The sequence below is a fragment of the Podarcis filfolensis genome (assembly GCF_964270895.1).
Source record: "Podarcis filfolensis genome assembly, chromosome: 16".
Lineage (NCBI taxonomy): Eukaryota > Metazoa > Chordata > Lepidosauria > Squamata > Lacertidae > Podarcis > Podarcis filfolensis.
This window is the reverse complement of record NC_139620.1, coordinates 12055318-12071941: the sequence shown is the minus strand read 5'-3', so window position 1 is coordinate 12071941 and position 16624 is coordinate 12055318. Positions and strand designations below refer to the sequence as shown.

At 45.7% G+C, this 16624-nt stretch overlaps 2 protein-coding genes across 8 annotated transcripts in view; one reads left to right on the top strand and one right to left on the bottom strand.

Annotated features, from left to right (window-relative positions):
* FLRT1 (fibronectin leucine rich transmembrane protein 1) overlaps positions 1–15665 on the top strand; it is a 158405-nt gene extending 142740 nt beyond the window's left edge. For all 4 annotated transcript variants that reach the window (XM_083591783.1, XM_083591782.1, XM_083591781.1 and 1 more), the window contains 2 exons: positions 11160–11517; positions 13413–15665. In XM_083591783.1, the coding sequence (XP_083447909.1) occupies positions 11212–11517; positions 13413–15098 (1992 nt within the window). In that variant the 5' untranslated portion in view covers positions 11160–11211 and the 3' untranslated portion in view covers positions 15099–15665. The remainder of the gene's footprint in view (positions 1–11159; positions 11518–13412) is intronic.
* Positions 1–16624, bottom strand: part of MACROD1 (mono-ADP ribosylhydrolase 1) — a 309756-nt gene that overhangs the window by 249131 nt on the left and 44001 nt on the right. The gene's annotated exons all lie outside the window — the stretch shown is intronic.

Below are 16624 nucleotides of genomic sequence, written 5' to 3'. Positions count from 1 at the left end.
AAACTGGTCAGATTTTTGGGAGTTCCTGAGCAGTGCCAGGTACAAGTCTGCTGGTAAAATGATAAAAACAAAACATAAGCTGCTACTTCTACAGTAACATTCATGGATTAGTTTACAGGTTCCTCATCCCTCTTTTAACCGGAGACTCTGGGAGATTGAAGCTGCAACCTTCTACATGAAAAGCATGTGCTCAGCTACTGAGCCATGATCTCTCTGTTGGAATATATCCTGGCTTGGTATAAGGCATTCAGCCCAATATTGTCTACTGTGACTGGTAGAAGCCAGTTGAACCTCTAACCTTTGGCATGTAAATCATTACCACTGAGATCTGTCTTTCTGCCTCCCTCCCAGGGAAATGGTACAACAGGACCATAAGAAACTGCCTTAAAGGAGCTCGGGCTATTTGGACATGTAACCCAGTGTTGTCTACCCCAGCTGGCAGCCACCTGGCAGGGCTTTTCAGGTGTTTGAACCCAACACCCTAAGTAAAAATCATACCCCTTGTCTACACTTCCCCCAACTGGGTGCTTTCCAGATGCTGTTGAGACTGAAACTTCCATCATCCCCGACAGTCATGACATTGTAGTCAGACATCAAGAGGACACCAGGCTGAGGAAGGCTATAAAACCACACAAGGGTGTCCTCCAGGTGACCTGTTTATTGAGCATACATCCTGATTTGCTTGCACAAAGTTTATGCAGAAGTTAAATTATATTCAGTCTCTAGGGAGCATTTGTTTACTTGTTTGCAGGGAGGTTATACGACAAAAAGCATCCATCCCGATTTGTTAGTGCAATGCTTATGTCTTCCTGGTTCATCCCGCACTTTTCAGCACATTTCCCGAACGCTTCCTTAACCACAAAAAGGCCATGTTTTTACAAAGCATATTTTTCTCACTATAACAAGAGAGCCCTTTAATCCGCTTTAACTGTGCAAGCCTAAAATTTCTGGTGTGCATTTGAATCCTTGCCTCAAAACACCTGATGGTATGGAGGTGACCAAGGTCACTGCAGTATGCAGCAGACCTGGGAGATTTTTCAATATATCGTTCAAAGTCGGTTATGAAGTCCACAACACCATAACGGTTTCATAAAATGTTATTTGGCAAACATCGCGATTTTGAGAAAACCGTGTAGCTGGCCAGTGCTTTTTAGTGCTTCCTCTGCCTCCTGCAGAGGCAGCAAGCGACTCACAAGAGCAGACGTAGCAGCCAGCACTATGTTTCTTTCGAGCCCTGGCTCAGCTCTGCTGCCTCTGCAAGAGCAGGTGTCGGTTATGAAAGTACATAGCTGGGAAAACAACAGCTTCATTTGATTTTGCAGCAAGCCCCGGCTCAGCAGGCTAGTAGTGGTCTGAAGGTGTGATTTACAGAGATACTGGTCTGAGCTGGCTCGGGGCTTCTTGCTGGGAGCCCCCTTCTCTCCTTCCTTACCCACCCATCCCCAAAAGAAGAAACGGGGGTTGTTTTCTTCAGAGTAAGAATAAAAAAATTTGCCCTGTAATTTAACTCTTTTTCTTTATTCCCATCTCCCCTTCTGCCTGTGTGTGTGCGCGCATGTGTGGATGCATGCATGCATGCATGCATGCGCAAAAAGCCTTTCTCTCCCCTTCCTGGTGCCTTTACTACCCTTCTGAGGCTGGGATTGATCACCTACCCCCACCCCTGTGTAAAAGTAAGAACAAAAAAAGACAAGTTGCTGTGTAAGACATTGTTGGTTTGCCTTCCATAGCTTCCCTCATGTAAAAAGGAAGTTAAAAAAATAATAATTAAAGGATGCTACCTCGTTGCTTGCTTGCCCTTCCTCCTTTCCTTTGATAAAAAAGGAGAGATTGGTGGGATGGGGGCTTTGGGGGGGGCCCTTCTGTGTCACAATAGGGGGAAATGAAGGGGGGAGATTTAACAGTTGCTACCTGGATGCTGGAAATGGGAAACTGGGTGGTTGTTGTGAGGTAAAAATGATGGGGAGGGTAGGTGCTTGTCGTTAAGCAGTGCAAGCAAATGCATGTCTACTCAGAAGCAGGCCCTAGTGAATTCAATGGGGCTTATTTCCAGGAAAGTAGAAGTGAGTAGCTGAACTGAGTGGGGCTTACTCATGCATACAATTGCAGTTGGCCCTCAGAGTGGGGAAGGAGATGCAACTTGACACTAGTAAATTACATAAATTATTCTTAAATTAGTAGAAAACAGACTAAATTGTTAATCATATGCAAGTTTAATTAATATTTTTACTATATCCGCTACTTTTGTAAATTTTAAATTTGCCCCTAAAACTGCATAGAACATTAATATATTCTCCAGAAATCTTTAATGGTTTAGTTGAAGCATGCTATCATTGAAGTAATTGTCATATAATTATATGCATCAAATATAGATTTTTGTTGTTGTTGTTCAATATTTTCCCAGATTATTTGTATTCAATATGTCTCATCACTGTATTTTGGATTGTCCTGGACCTGAATACCACTATTTGGTATCCAAGCCCCAAACCAAAGTCCTGTTTGGATGGCTTGCCTGCTGAAGAAAGTGATGTTTTCATCAGTGTGTGGTGATTTAGACCTGTAACCTAGTAGCAGTTGCCAGGACATAACCATGTTCACCTCTACATAGCTCCATCTTATTTCAGATATCGCGATGTTTAGCTGGTGATATATCAGGATATTGAAAACCATATATCACCCAGCCCCAATATGCAGGCCTCCTCCCACCACATAACACATTTACCCTCTCATAACAACAGGCATTTTGCTCACTTTTAACCAGGTCTCAATCAGCACTGCATAAATTGGCACCCATATTTAAGATCACTTAATACAGATTAGCTCCCCACGCCTGGCTGCCATGAAACATTGTTATGCATATCCAGTGTGGTTGGATTAAATGGCGGATTTCTCTCCCCATTTTTTAAGCTCACTTTCATGGAAGCATTTACACACTCCTGTGTTCTGTTTTTATTCCACATCCACCTATCCTGACAGGCTTTCACAATCGCCAGGGCAGATTAGAATCGCCTCTGTTCCCCTCTTTTAAAAAGCTCTTCAGAAGAGTGGAAGGAGCCTAATCTTTTAAAGCTCTTTAACCACCTCAATAATACAGGTGGAGGCGTGACATTATGGTAGGAGCTAATCCATTTGTGAACCACAGCCTAATCCTAGCAGAAGCCATGCCACAACAGTAACCAAATTTACTCTGTATTCTGATTGGTTTTTTAAAAATGATTTAACACTGGCTTGCAGAATTTTATTTTAGGCCAGGAATGCATCTGATACAACCGCCCTCCCCCCCTGCATTATTTAACATTATAGATAGCTATCCTAGACATGCAGTGGTTTTGAGATCATCACTGGATTTGTAAAAGAAGTAACATAGGGGAGAAAGCAGCAACTGGTGCTGTGAAGGTGTTTCACAGTTAAGTCAGTTGTCCAACGGTGATTTAGGTCCACATTGCTCTGGTTAGAGAAAGTGGCAATAGCTCAGTGGTAGAGCACATGCTCTGAATTCAGAAGATATCTGGTTCAGTCTGCGGCATCTCTAAATAGGGCTGGGAAAGCCTCCCTGCTTGAAATCCAGGTGAGCTATTGCCAATCTGTGTCGACAATACTGAGCTACACAGACCAGTGAAGTGGTATTCAAGGTTAGTCTTACTCAGGGTAGGCTCATTAAAATTAATGTTCAAATTTTGTGCAAACGGATCAAAAAAGAGTGCTCAATAATCAGGTCATGTGGAAGCAACCATAGAAAATGGTTGAACGCTGAAAATTCAAGACAGATGAAAGAAAGCACTATTCCCCATAGGAGGCAGTGATGGCCACCAACATAGATGGCTGTAAAAGAGGATTAGACAAATTCAGGGAGTAGAGGGCTTTTGATGGCTACCAGTCACAATGGCTCGGCTCTGCTTCCACACTTCCTGGAAACCACAGGAGAGGAGAGTGCTCTTGTGCTCAGGTTGTGCTTGAGGTTTACCACAAGCATCTGGGTGGCCACTGTGAGAACAGGTAGCTGGATTAGATGGGCCTGTGGCCTGATCCAGCAAGCCCTCCTTGCGTTCTTGAAAGCCTTGCTAGGTCAGACCAGAGGTCCATCTAGCCAGCCTTCTATTTCCAAGCACTGATGACCAATCAGATGTGTCTAGGGAACTCCACAAGCTGGACAGGAAGGCAAGAGCCCTTCCCTGTCATGCAATCTTCAGCACATTGCTTTCAGAAGCATACTGCCATAGCACATGCAGGGTTCTATTTAGCAGTTGTGCCTAATAGGCACTAATAGAGAGCTGTCCTCCACAGATTGTTTGAAGCATTTGTTGGGAGGGCCCCAAACCTAGTACTGTAATGGCATGATGCCCCAACAGGGCTGCTCTATCCCCTTTGCCTGGGGCACTTGAGAAGGCTGAAGGCAGGTTGATAAAATGATTGGACTGCATGTTCTGCCTCTTCCAGGTCAAAAGCGATGGCTCCCCATCAGGAGGCTTTGCCTGAAGAGACCACCCTACTACCCAAATATTTGAGCCGATGCTGGGTGAGAATACTACAGTGTTGGAAGAAGATTGTAGCTGTCCTCTCCTCCATATTTCCTGCTTCATCCGTAGCCAGTCCTGTCTCCCTTCCCAGTAATCTCATCCCTTAATACAGCCAGAGATTGATTGCATTAGCCCGCTTAGCAGCAGTATCATGCTGTGGGGCTCAGAGCCACTCCTGAAAGGTTAAAAACATTGTCTACAGCAATTTGGGAAGTTTTGAATGGGGGAGGGATGAAGGGAAATCCCACGGTGACTTTATTTTAGTGGGATCTGCACCGCTTTTTGCAAAAAGACTGGAAACCGTGTCCAGTTGGTCTCTCTTATCTGACACCATGAAATATTGGGCTATAAAGGATTTTATGTTCCATAATGGAGAGAATATGGCCAAAGTAAGAATAAGCCAGAGGGAGATAGAAAAGTGGGGGTGGGGGGTAGAAGAATGTGGTGGGAGAAAGAAAAAGGAAATGTAAAATTTATAGAGGAATTGAATGCATAATGAAGTCAAGGCAAGTGAGTGGTTTCTAGTGATTTAATGGGCACTGGCCCAGCAAGACACCTTGCCGACTCAAATCTTCCATGAAAAGGGCCTTGTAAAAAATAACATTGGAAGGAGTTTAACTCAGCCGAGGTTAAAAGGGATGCGCAGGAGCCCTGTAAAGTGTCGCCTCCTGTAGCGGAAGCTGCCAGTGTCCCGCATGAGTGAATGCCCAGCTTGGGGGAAGCAGGGATGAAAAGTCAAAGCTGGAAGGACAGAGGATGGATGGAGCATATGTGGTGGGGTGTGGGGCTGGGAGAACAGCTTGATGAGCATGGAGGCTGGGGCAATGGATTAGCGACTGAAGGAGTGAATTAACAGGGAGAGAGAACAGATGAATCTGTTTACATATTTTTTTTAAAAAGTGATTCTGCTCTGAGTTCATTTCCCCATCCCTTTTTAATGTATTTTATTTGCTACAAAAAGGAGCTGTTCTTGCAAGAATTGCATAGAAATGGGTGGAACAGGACCAGAAGGAAGTTTGTACATGTGAATCTGCTTTGTACTGAGTCAGACCCATTGGTCCACCTTGCTCAGTATTGTCCACACTGACTGGCAGAGGCTATCCAGGGTTACAGACGGGATGTTCCCAGCCCTACTTGAAGAGGCATTGAACTGGGAATCTTCTACAGCCACAGAGCCATGGCCCTGGCAGAACTCCCCAACAGCAAAATGCAAAACAAAATTAAAAATCTAACCTTTTAGGAGCCAATAGCATCTTTTGTTTCAATCACCCAGCACAAGAAAATATAAGTTTTCATTTGGCAGACACCTGTCTCTCAGCCCTCAAAGATAGATAAATGCAGACCGTAAGTTATTTGCATATGCGGAGCCTAGGAAGATGCCTTCTACCAGGTCAAACTATTTGTCCAGTGTAGCTTGCTCTTGACTGGCTGTCCAAGGTATTGGACAAAGATGGGTCCTTCCTGTCACCTGATGCCCAATTTTTTCAACCAATAATACCAGGAATCAAATCTGGGACCTTCTAAATGCAAAGCAGGTGCTCTGCCACTGATCTACACACTGCTGCAATGCTGTGCTTTTACAGATGTGGAATTCAGCTTCCCTTAGCACAGACGTTTGAGTATCTTCTTGTAGGGAGGTGTAGGAGAGCGTATAGACAGCCCCCAAACATGGGATTTTACTCTTCCTTTTTCTTTTATCAAGCACTCTCCTTTTATCGCCGTCCCATCTTAACTCAGGTCCTTTAAGACTCTGAAGCACTCTAACATCATCACCACTGAATGCTATGGCAAGAGGAATAGGCCTGAGTCTCCTCTAGGAAGCTGCGTTATATCAAGTCAGACTACTGGTCCATCTAGCTCAGTATTGGCTATGCTGACTGGGAGCAGCATCCAAGGGTTTTAGGCAGGGGTCTTGCCCCAGCCATACCTGGAGATCCTATTGGGTTTTTTTTTCCCTGCAGGGGATTCTTCTGCATGCAAAGCAGATGCTCAGCTACTGAGCTGAAATCCTCCTCTTCCAAGATAACCTGTTTATTCAGCATTCATCCTGATTTGCTTGCACAAAGCTTTTGTGGAGTTTATACAGTGCTTCCTCTTCGCTAATGGTTTATTTGCACTGAGGTTAAACAACTAATAAACAGTCATTCTTCTTTGTTTGAAGGGAGGTTATAGGTTTTCCTGTCATTCTGTTGTCATCCCACACTTTTCTTTGTGTTTCCCCATCTCTTTTCTAACTGCAAAAACTCTGCTGTTGTTAAAGTGGATTTGTTGGGCCAAGGCCCTTTCATCCACTATACCTACATTCCTGACATGTGAATCCCTTCTATAAAAGAGCGACAGCTGGGAGACAGCCCTAGAATACAGATCTCAGGGTCGTGGGTTTGAGCCCCACATTCGGCAAAAGATTCCTGTATTGTAGGGAGTTGGACTAGATGATCCTCATTGTCCCTTCAAACTCTACAGGTCTATGATTCTATTATCCCTTTGCCCTGCCAAGCTTCCATTTGTTCCTTCCGCCACTCCTTACCCCCACTTTTGTTGCTTCCTTTGCTTTCTTCCCGCTCTCGGGGAGAGATCCAAGAGAATAAAAACCGAGGCCATAAAGCAAAGCGATTTACTGGCCTTAATTTGATAGGCTACATAAACCGTGTAATATAAACAACAGGGGCATAAAGGAGCAGCCAAAAGAGGTGGTTAAAGCGACAGGCGCCTTTCAGGCCTCCATCTCCGAAGCCAGGCCTTTTCTCCCTCGCTCTCCAAAGGTCTTTTATGCAATGTAATTGGGAATCTGATGAGCAGCAGTGAGGAAGCTGCAAGGGCACTCATTCCCCCGCCCAGCCCCCCATCCAACTCCTGAAACGCAGCTATTTCCATTTTCAGCAGAAGGGGAAGAGCACTTCAGGCCATCTAACAACTTTGGTCAAATAGCCAAGCCTTTACGTACCTCCTCCCGCCAAAAGGAACTCCACCAGATTTGGTGTGCCCAAATTCTGAGTTTATTCTGCAAGTGCTTAGAGATATTATGCACGGTTACAAAAAATAAACCCCAAAACCTGCAGATGCAACACAGCTGCATGAGGAGATAGATAGATCTAATTAGAGGGATGAGGAAACTCTGGCCCTCTATTCTTTGGACTACAGCTCCCATCATCCCTGACACTGGCCATGCTGGCTGTGAGAGCTGTGGTCAGCAACATCCGGAGAGCCATAGGCGGCCCACCCCAGCTTATATTTTCTGATGTGAACCTCATCATCTAAAAAGAGCCCTGTTGGATCATGCCAGTGGCCCATCTAGTCCAGCATCCTGTTCTCACAATGGCCAACCTAATGCCTGTGAGAAGTCCACAAGCAGGACCTCTGCGCATTACAGCGCTTTCCCCACTTGTGATTCTCTAGCAACTGGTATTCAGAAGCTTAAGTGCCTCCAATAGAGGAGGAAGAACGGAGCCACCATGGCTATTAATGGCAACTCATAGCCTTGTATCCTCCAGTTATTTGTCTGAACAAAAGTTATTTGTGAGTGCAAATTCTATAGCTGAACTACTAGGTGAAGAAGTACTTTAGAAGTCCCCACTTGAAAGCAAAGTGGCAGGAGGCAACACATGAATCCTTTGGTGTAGTTAGCAAACTACACTTCAGGATTATTTGGGGGAAGTCGTGACTATAAAAAATGGTACAATACTTTTCAAAATGTATGGTGTAAATGGGGCCTTAATGTATGCAAGATTGAGGCTTCCCAGAGGTTGTGATTGTTGCATGTCAGCTTTCCCACTCTATACGGTCATCTTAAGAGGGATTTATAATGCCACTGCAAGCCGCTTCTCCAGTCTGACAGATGCTACCAAAAGGGTTTAGCACTGGGAGCCGTGCCTATAGATTGGGTGGCAGGGCTGCTCCCTTTCTTTCAATCTGGTGGTAGAAATACAGAGGCCTGGCCTTTATGTATCAAACCACCAGGATATAAATCTGGCTATTTCTGTGCTATTTACACTAAGATGTCCACAAAGAGAACATGGATCCAAGTTGCCTTTGTCCCTTGTTTTCTTTTTCTTTTTGGGGGGAGTGGGGAGGGTTGGAGGAAAGAGAGGATACTTTAAAAGAAAAAAGAAAAAAATGCATTCACCTGCTACATTTTTTAAAATACCGAACTGCTTCCCCTTGTCAGGGTGTTTGTCTGGTGTGTGTGTTTTGAATATAAACAAATTACTGTGATTGTTAATAACCCCCTTTTCCTTTCTACCAAAACCCAGTCCTACTCCCATCCCACTTAACTCACACCCCCACTTAAATGGGAAAAAGGAGAGAAAGTGGATACAGAAGACGTAAAGGACTGACAGTGTTGATACAGAGAGAATCAGACTGCCAGTCTCTGAAAAAGCCCAAGCAGACCTGCCAAATTACCTGAAACTTCTCAATATTTTATTAAGGGTTGTATTCAACAAAGACTGGACCCACCGAAATTAGCGGACCTGTTAGGCTGCATTCATTAATGGCAATGAGTCCACTCTGTGTAGTACTAACACTGGATACAACTTTTAGTCTATACCACCACCACCACCACCCTCCCTTTGTTGTTTGATCCAACGTGTGTGACCGATTGCTCAGCCTCAAGACCAATAGGCAACTTCCAGCATTGCAACACCATGTGCTTGGCTGCTAGTGTGGCTCTCAGCAACTAACATCTCCGAGCAAATGACATGCCCAGCACTCTGACAGGTCTATCTCAATCACACATACAAAAAAAATCTAGGTACAAGGTGTGTCGAGGACCATATAGAACTTAAACTAAGCTTTGTCTCCAAAAGGGGAGAGACCATGCACTGTAAAGATGACAGACCAAGATAGTTTCACCCTTTTGTCAGAGGTGGCAAAGAAACAGCATGGGCAATGCCATCACCCCGGTTCTATTACATGCTCTCGTTCGGGGTGGAGGGGATAAGCAGGGAAGGAGGCATATAGAAGTTTATGGCAAAATGGCAGATTTCCACACACCGGTCTTGTTCCAAACGCAGGAGGATTCCTTAGTCAGTAACTCACTCTCCGTTATCCAGATAGTCTTGAACAGGACACAGCCAGCCAGTAGAACTGAGGAACCTGAATAAAGCTTGTAGGCCAACCCAGGACTGTGGCTAAATTCAGAGCAGGGATCTGGGTAAGACTCATTGTGCATTTGAGAACTGTAGTTGTTCCAGCAAAATGAACACACAGGCCAAGCTGAGATTCTTGCAGCCTTCTCTGATGGTCTTTTCCTCCTGCTTTGTAGTCAGTCAAGATCAGGGTGGAAAACCATTGACTTTCCCAGATATTGCGGCATTATAACTCCCATCAGCCCTAGTAAGCATGGCCAAAAGCAGGGGATGATGGGAGCTATAGTTCCGCAGCACCTGGTCTAGATGATCTCCACTGGTACCCTTCTGATCCTGTGACTTTAAAACAAATGCCCAGGTCACCATCAACACTGAAATCCTTTCATGGGGAAAGGCATGACTCTGATTAAAATCCAATTAAAAATCCAATCAATGGTTTCACACCAATTAAAGTTGTTGTTTTAAAAGGCATTCAAAGCCTTTCAGGTACTTAGCTATCAGACTTTGGCATTTCCTAACAAGGTTAACACACAACTTCCCCATTGTGTCTATTGACTCACACAAGTTGTTAGCATGTGCCAGTTATTTACACCTTTAGTGGGGCCTTTCTTCCAAGCCTATTTATTTTGCTAGATGTTGGCACCAGATTCCAGGCCCTAATGGAGACAATTTAGGCATGCAAACAGTAACTCTTCCTGGACTTTTTATCACTTCAGATCATGGCTTGGGGAAAACTTTATGAATGAGTTCTCCTCCTGCATGAAATGAAACCTTCCAATGGCCATAGAAATCAAGTGCATCAAGGAGAAGGGTTTCAGCCTTGCCATCTCCAACCAGTGCTGGCTTTTTTCAAGCAGGAAACATTTGATGATGGGTCAGGGGGACACACCTGCAGTCAGAAGTGGCATAGTATGGGGCAGGCAATACCACATATTGTCTGTGCAGTAAACTCAGTCCAGTCTAATCAAAGTCATGTGGGTGCTGTTTGTGGTTTATGCTGCGTTGAGGGGAAAAGGCGCTCTGCAAATGCTTATCGTCACTTAATAAAACATTGGTTCTTAAGGGACTCAAGGTGGTGCCCTCCAGACATTTTGGACTACAACTCTCATCGGCCACAGACAGCATGGCCATTCAGGAAATATGGGAATTGTACTCCAGAACATCAGGAGGGCACTACGTTGGCTACCTTTGCCCCTACTCTAGTATTACAAGAACCCTGTGGAGGCAGGCTGAGCTAAGACAGAGTGAATTGGTCCAAGATCGCTTGCTGAGTGGGGATTAGAACTTTGCAACATCCCACATCTGCTATATCATGCTAGCTTTCCATATATAAATGAGTTTGCACTTTATATACCCTAGGGTTGAAACCCTGGATTTGAAGACATATTCCGGAGCTAAGCCCTGGTTTTGAATTAAATGCTAACTTGGTAGTCAGGGAGGGAGGGAGGGAAACTAACTGCATGGCAGGGGTGCTAGGCTCCCCCTGCATCTTTTCACCTTGAGACCAAAACAAAAAAACAAGACTATAAATAAAATAAAAACATTCCATCTGCAGGTTCCAAAAGCCTAACCGCAGGACAGCCTAGCACCAACCACCCCTGCGAACCATGGCGACCACCTCACCCACAGCCGCTGTGGTGACAGCCACCGTGGTGACAACAGCAGCTGCCATGGACTTGCGTGACTGGCTGTTCCTCTGCTACGGCCTGGTTGCCTTCCTGAGCGAAGTGATTGACAGCACCACCTGCCCATCTGTTTGCCGCTGCGACAACGGCTTCATTTATTGCAATGACCGGGGCCTGACCTCCATCCCAGCTGACATCCCGGATGATGCCACCACCCTATACCTGCAGAACAATCAGATCAACAATGCCGGCATCCCCTCCACCTTGAAGAAAAAGCTAAATGTTCAGGTTGTACAACCGGGGAACTTTATTTTTGGAAAGAGGGTGGCTGATCTTAATTAATGAGCTGAGGCTGAATGTGGCTTGACCCAACTTTTTCTCCCCTTCAGAATTCTTAAATAGTAGCTGTAGAAATCTTTGGTTTATGAAACTTACGTTGATGGACACTTTCCCTCTCCCCAAGGATTAACCTGATAATGTTTTGCTCAGACTTTGGTGTCTTGAACTACAGTCTTGTGGACACTGTAATACAGGCTTTCCCAAAATGTTGCTCTCTGGATGTGGCTGGACCAAACTTGCATCAGCCGCAGCCAGCATGTCCAGTTGCCAGGGTTGATGGGAGTCCAAAAATAAGTGGAGGACACCAGGTTGGGGAAGGCTGTCTTCATGTGTGTCCAGATTATGGTGACTTGCCATCGCATCCCAATTCTTTCAAATTACTGATTTGCAGAAGTTTTCAGGACGTTCTGTTTCAGAACTTGTGAATATTCACAAGACCAGTTCAACATGCAAAAATCGCCAGGTAAACGTGACAGTATCAGAAGCTGCCTTATCTGAGATTAGAGCTCACCCACTATTGCCTGCTCTGACTGGCAGCAGCTCTCCAGGGTCTGAGAAGGAAGAGTCTTTTGCATCAACTGCTACCTGAGCCTTTGAACAGGAAATGCCAGGGACTGAAACTGAGACACCCCCCCCCAGCACACACTGGGCTATGACCCCTCATCAGCTCACACTGAATTAATGTTTGTGCTTGTTTTGCCATAAATTTACAGTGCATGAGAAGGGGGCTGTAGCTCAGTGGTAGACCATCAGCTTTGCATGCAGAAGGTCCCATGTTCAATCCACAGTGGAATCTCCAGTAGGGCTAGGAGAGACTCCTGTCTCCAACCCTCATCAGCTGCTGCCGGTCAATATAGACAATATTGCACTTGGTGGGCCAATGATCTGACCTCATAAAAGGCAGCTTCCTATGTTCCTAAAGGTGAGGCCCAGCCCATGAAATATTAATAGCAGACTTATAGATGCCTGCTGAAAATGTTTGTGTTTTGACTGGCCTATCCCGAAGTGATTTGATTTCATCTGTTTTTAAATTTTATTGTTTTTAATTATTTTTAAATGTATTTTTTTATTTTAAAAAATGGCTCTGGTTCAATGTTTTTCATTTTCAGTTAAAAGGATATCAAGGAGCAGAGGCCAATAAATACCTCTAATTTGTCCAAGGCCTTAAAGTGCCACTGCTAACGGGAATAACCCAGAATTGGGAGTTGTTGGACTCCCATCAGCCCCAGCCAAAATGGTTAGGGTTGATGGCAATTGTATTCCAGAAATATCAGGAAGGTCACAGGTTCCCCGCTTCTAAATTATGTAATGTTGGGCCAGATGCACCAGTGCTCTGACCCCATGAAAGGCAGGTTCCCACAGTGCCCAATTGGTCCAGGTCCTTAGACTTTGGAGAAAATGTTTGGGGCTAGAGATTAAACCTTTTTTTTCTTTTTTATTTTGAGTAGATACACCCAAATCCATGTTGGAATTCAAAATATGTTCACATTTTAGATTCCATGTGGATTTCTGGTTTTGAGAAGGGTTCTGGGGTATGTTTAGCAGCATACTTTGATTTTTAGCACAGGGTTGGAATTTACACACTAGGTTTGAAGCTCAAGTTCCCTCGCCTGTTTAATGCCAAGTCCTATTTTTTAAAAAATGTAATAATTTAAACACCTTTTCCTTGTGGTAAGTTCATGATTTCTAGGCTGATGACAGGCATTTTAATATGGACTAACTGGAACCCAAATTGCTCAGGTTTGAGGAAGTGTTAAATGCGGCTTTTAAAAAAACAAAAATTTGCACACCATTTCCACTCTCTACTGCCCTGTTGAATTTCCTCTTAATTCAATTCCCATCAGGTCATCTACCTCTATGAAAATGACCTGGATGAGTTCCCCATCAATCTGCCCCGTTCGTTGCGGGAACTTCACCTTCAGGACAACAACGTCCGAACCATCGCCCGCGACTCCCTGGCGCGCATCCCTCTCCTGGAGAAGCTGCACCTGGACGACAACTCCGTCTCCACTGTCAGCATCGAAGACGATGCCTTTGCGGACAGCACACGCCTCAAGTTGCTCTTCCTCTCTCGCAACCACCTCAGCAGCATCCCCTCTGGCCTGCCCCGCACCCTAGAGGAACTGAGGCTGGACGACAACCGCATATCCACCATCCCCCTCCATGCCTTCAAGGGGCTGATCAGCTTGCGGCGCCTGGTGCTAGATGGCAACCTCTTGGCCAACCAGCGCATTGCAGACGACACCTTCAGCCGCCTCCAGAACCTCAGTGAGCTCTCGCTGGTGCGCAACTCTCTGGCAGCCCCACCTCTCAACCTGCCCAGCGCTCATCTGCAAAAGCTGTACCTCCAAGACAATGCCATCAGCCACATCCCCTACAACACCCTTTCCAAGATGAGGGAACTGGAGAAGCTGGACCTGTCCAACAACAACCTGACCACTCTGCCCAAGGGTCTCTTTGATGACCTTGACAGTCTCTCCCAGCTCCTGCTGAGGAACAACCCCTGGTACTGTGGCTGTAACCTCATGTGGTTGAGGGACTGGGTCAAGGCCCGGGCTGCTGTGGTGAATGTGAGAGGGCTGATGTGCCAAGGCCCCGATAAGGTCAGAGGCATGGCCATCAAGGACATCACCAATGAGATGGATGAGTGCTTTGACGTGGGCCCGCAGAGCAATTCAGGAGTGGTGGTGGCAGCCAAGACGACTGCCAGCAATGCTGCTGTCACAACCCCACAGGGCTCCCTTTTCACCCTCAAGGCCAAGAGGCCTGGCATCCAACTGCCAGATTCCAATGTTGACTACCCAATGGCCACCGGCGCTGGAGCCAAAGCACTGATTCTGAACGTCAAGCCGCTAACCGCTGACAGCATCCGCATCAGCTGGAAGGCAATGCTCCCGGCAGCCTCTTTCCGCCTGAGCTGGTTGCGCCTGGGCCACAGCCCAGCCGTGGGCTCCATCACAGAGACCCTGGTACAAGGCGACAAGACAGAGTACTTGCTGACAGCCCTGGAGCCCAAGTCCACCTATATCATCTGCATGGTCACCATGGAGACGGGCAGCACCTATGTGCCTGATGAGACCCCAGTGTGTGCCAAGGCCGAGACGGCAGACATGTACAGCCCCACCACCACCCTCAACCATGAGCAAAACATGGACCCAATGGCCGGGCTGCCGTTGGCAGGGATCATTGGCGGGGCGGTGTCCTTGGTCTTCCTCTTCCTAGTCTTGGCTGCCATCTGCTGGTATGTCCACCGGACGGGAGAGCTGCTGACACGGGAGCGAGGCAGTCGGAAGAAAGATGACTATGTGGAGTCGGGCACCAAGAAGGACAACTCCATCCTGGAAATCAGAGGCCCCGGGTTGCAGATGCTTCCAATCAACCCGCACCGGGCAAAGGAGGAGTACGTCATCCATACCATATTCCCATCCAATGGAACCAGTCTTTACAAAAGCACCCACACCATCGGCTACGGCACAACCCGTGGGTACAGAGACGGTGGAATTCCAGACATAGACTACTCGTATACATGATGTAGAATCCCCTCCCTCCTCCCACATACATCCCTCCTGATCCCCTCAACTGCCCAGCCACTTCTGTTTTTACCCCCCCTCCCTATCCACACACACAAACACGTACACCAAGGTTTTGTTTTTTTGCCAAGGTGGGAAAAAAATGGCAAAACACAAAAACTATTTTCCAAGCAGAACCAGGTGGAACAAAATGGGAGGGGAAGAAAGTTTTACAAAAAAAAAAAGAAAAAAGAAAAAGCAAACAAAAACAAAGCCTATTTTGTAGAAAACCAACAAAAACACACACAAAAGTTTTAAAAAAAGTAGACATGGAGTGGGGCAAAGACATAATTTATATTTAATATACCAGATTAAAAAAATACATAAACATACAACTCAGACCATCAAGGAACATTGGGTTGTTGTTGGGTCCCACCCCTCCCCCTGAGGGGGGCAGGGGGAAGACCTGGAAGAAGGGAAGGGGGAAAGTGAAAATGAAAAACAAAAATGCTACCTGTTTTATCTTTCTTCCTGTATAAATCCTCTATTTTGTTCAGGAGTTAGATTATAAAAAAACATCAAAATGTCTTTCCTGGCGGCTAAACTGTTGACTGCATAGGGGGGGAGGGGGCCCGTGCGAATCTGCTTCCATTTCTCCTTTTGCATTCCATAACTCTGCTTTCCTTACAGGTTCCAAATTTGTCATGCAAAGTTGAGCAACAACCACCACCACAACAAAATAAGCATTGGCAATATATATATATCTTTCTGGAGTTCTGAAACAAGACCCTAACCCCAAACCTGCCCCTTCCACACCTGACTCAAGTTTCCCCTTAGCCCCTTTCTGCAAGACTCAGAATCCATCAACTTTGTTCTTCTGCTCAACACGGACTGATCATAAGAGAAATCTCTGTTTGGTTACCTCCTCACCCATCTATCCTTTGGGACAATCATTCAAGAATATTCTCTTTGTAGGAGTAACTGCAACACGTAGCTCTTTGTCTTTTTAGCAAAAAGAAAGAAAAAAGAAAGAAACTGACATGGAAATGGGAGATGGGCCAGCGTCTTCCAACTAGCAAGATGTTCCTTCCAAGGTGGGGGCTCTGGAAATCCTAAATGAATCTCAGGTTCACATTTAGCGTGTGAATGGTTTTTGAGATGTTAAGGAAAGACGAGAAAAGCAGGATTTTGGTTCAAGTCCTTTTCTTTTGCATCAACTCAGAAAATGACCAGCTAGGCCTTTTTCAACAGCTCATCACTAAGATGGTTGAGGGTTTCTGTTGGTCTCCTACTGTATGCAATTATTTTTTGCCTCCTCCCTGATGGGATAAGGTTTGAGCGTCCAACTGACAATCTATAAATTTTTGCAGGTGTTGGGCAGTGTGGCAGGCCCTTGAGGCCACATCCAATTCCCTGCCAGGTGTTTATGATTATTTGGCAATCCAAAGCAAGGGGCAAAAGCAGGTGGAGTACTGAGCCCCTGGCAAATGGCCACCACATGTGGTTGGTGGCCTGCCTTCAAGTTGGCCAGTGTGGATATCTGAACA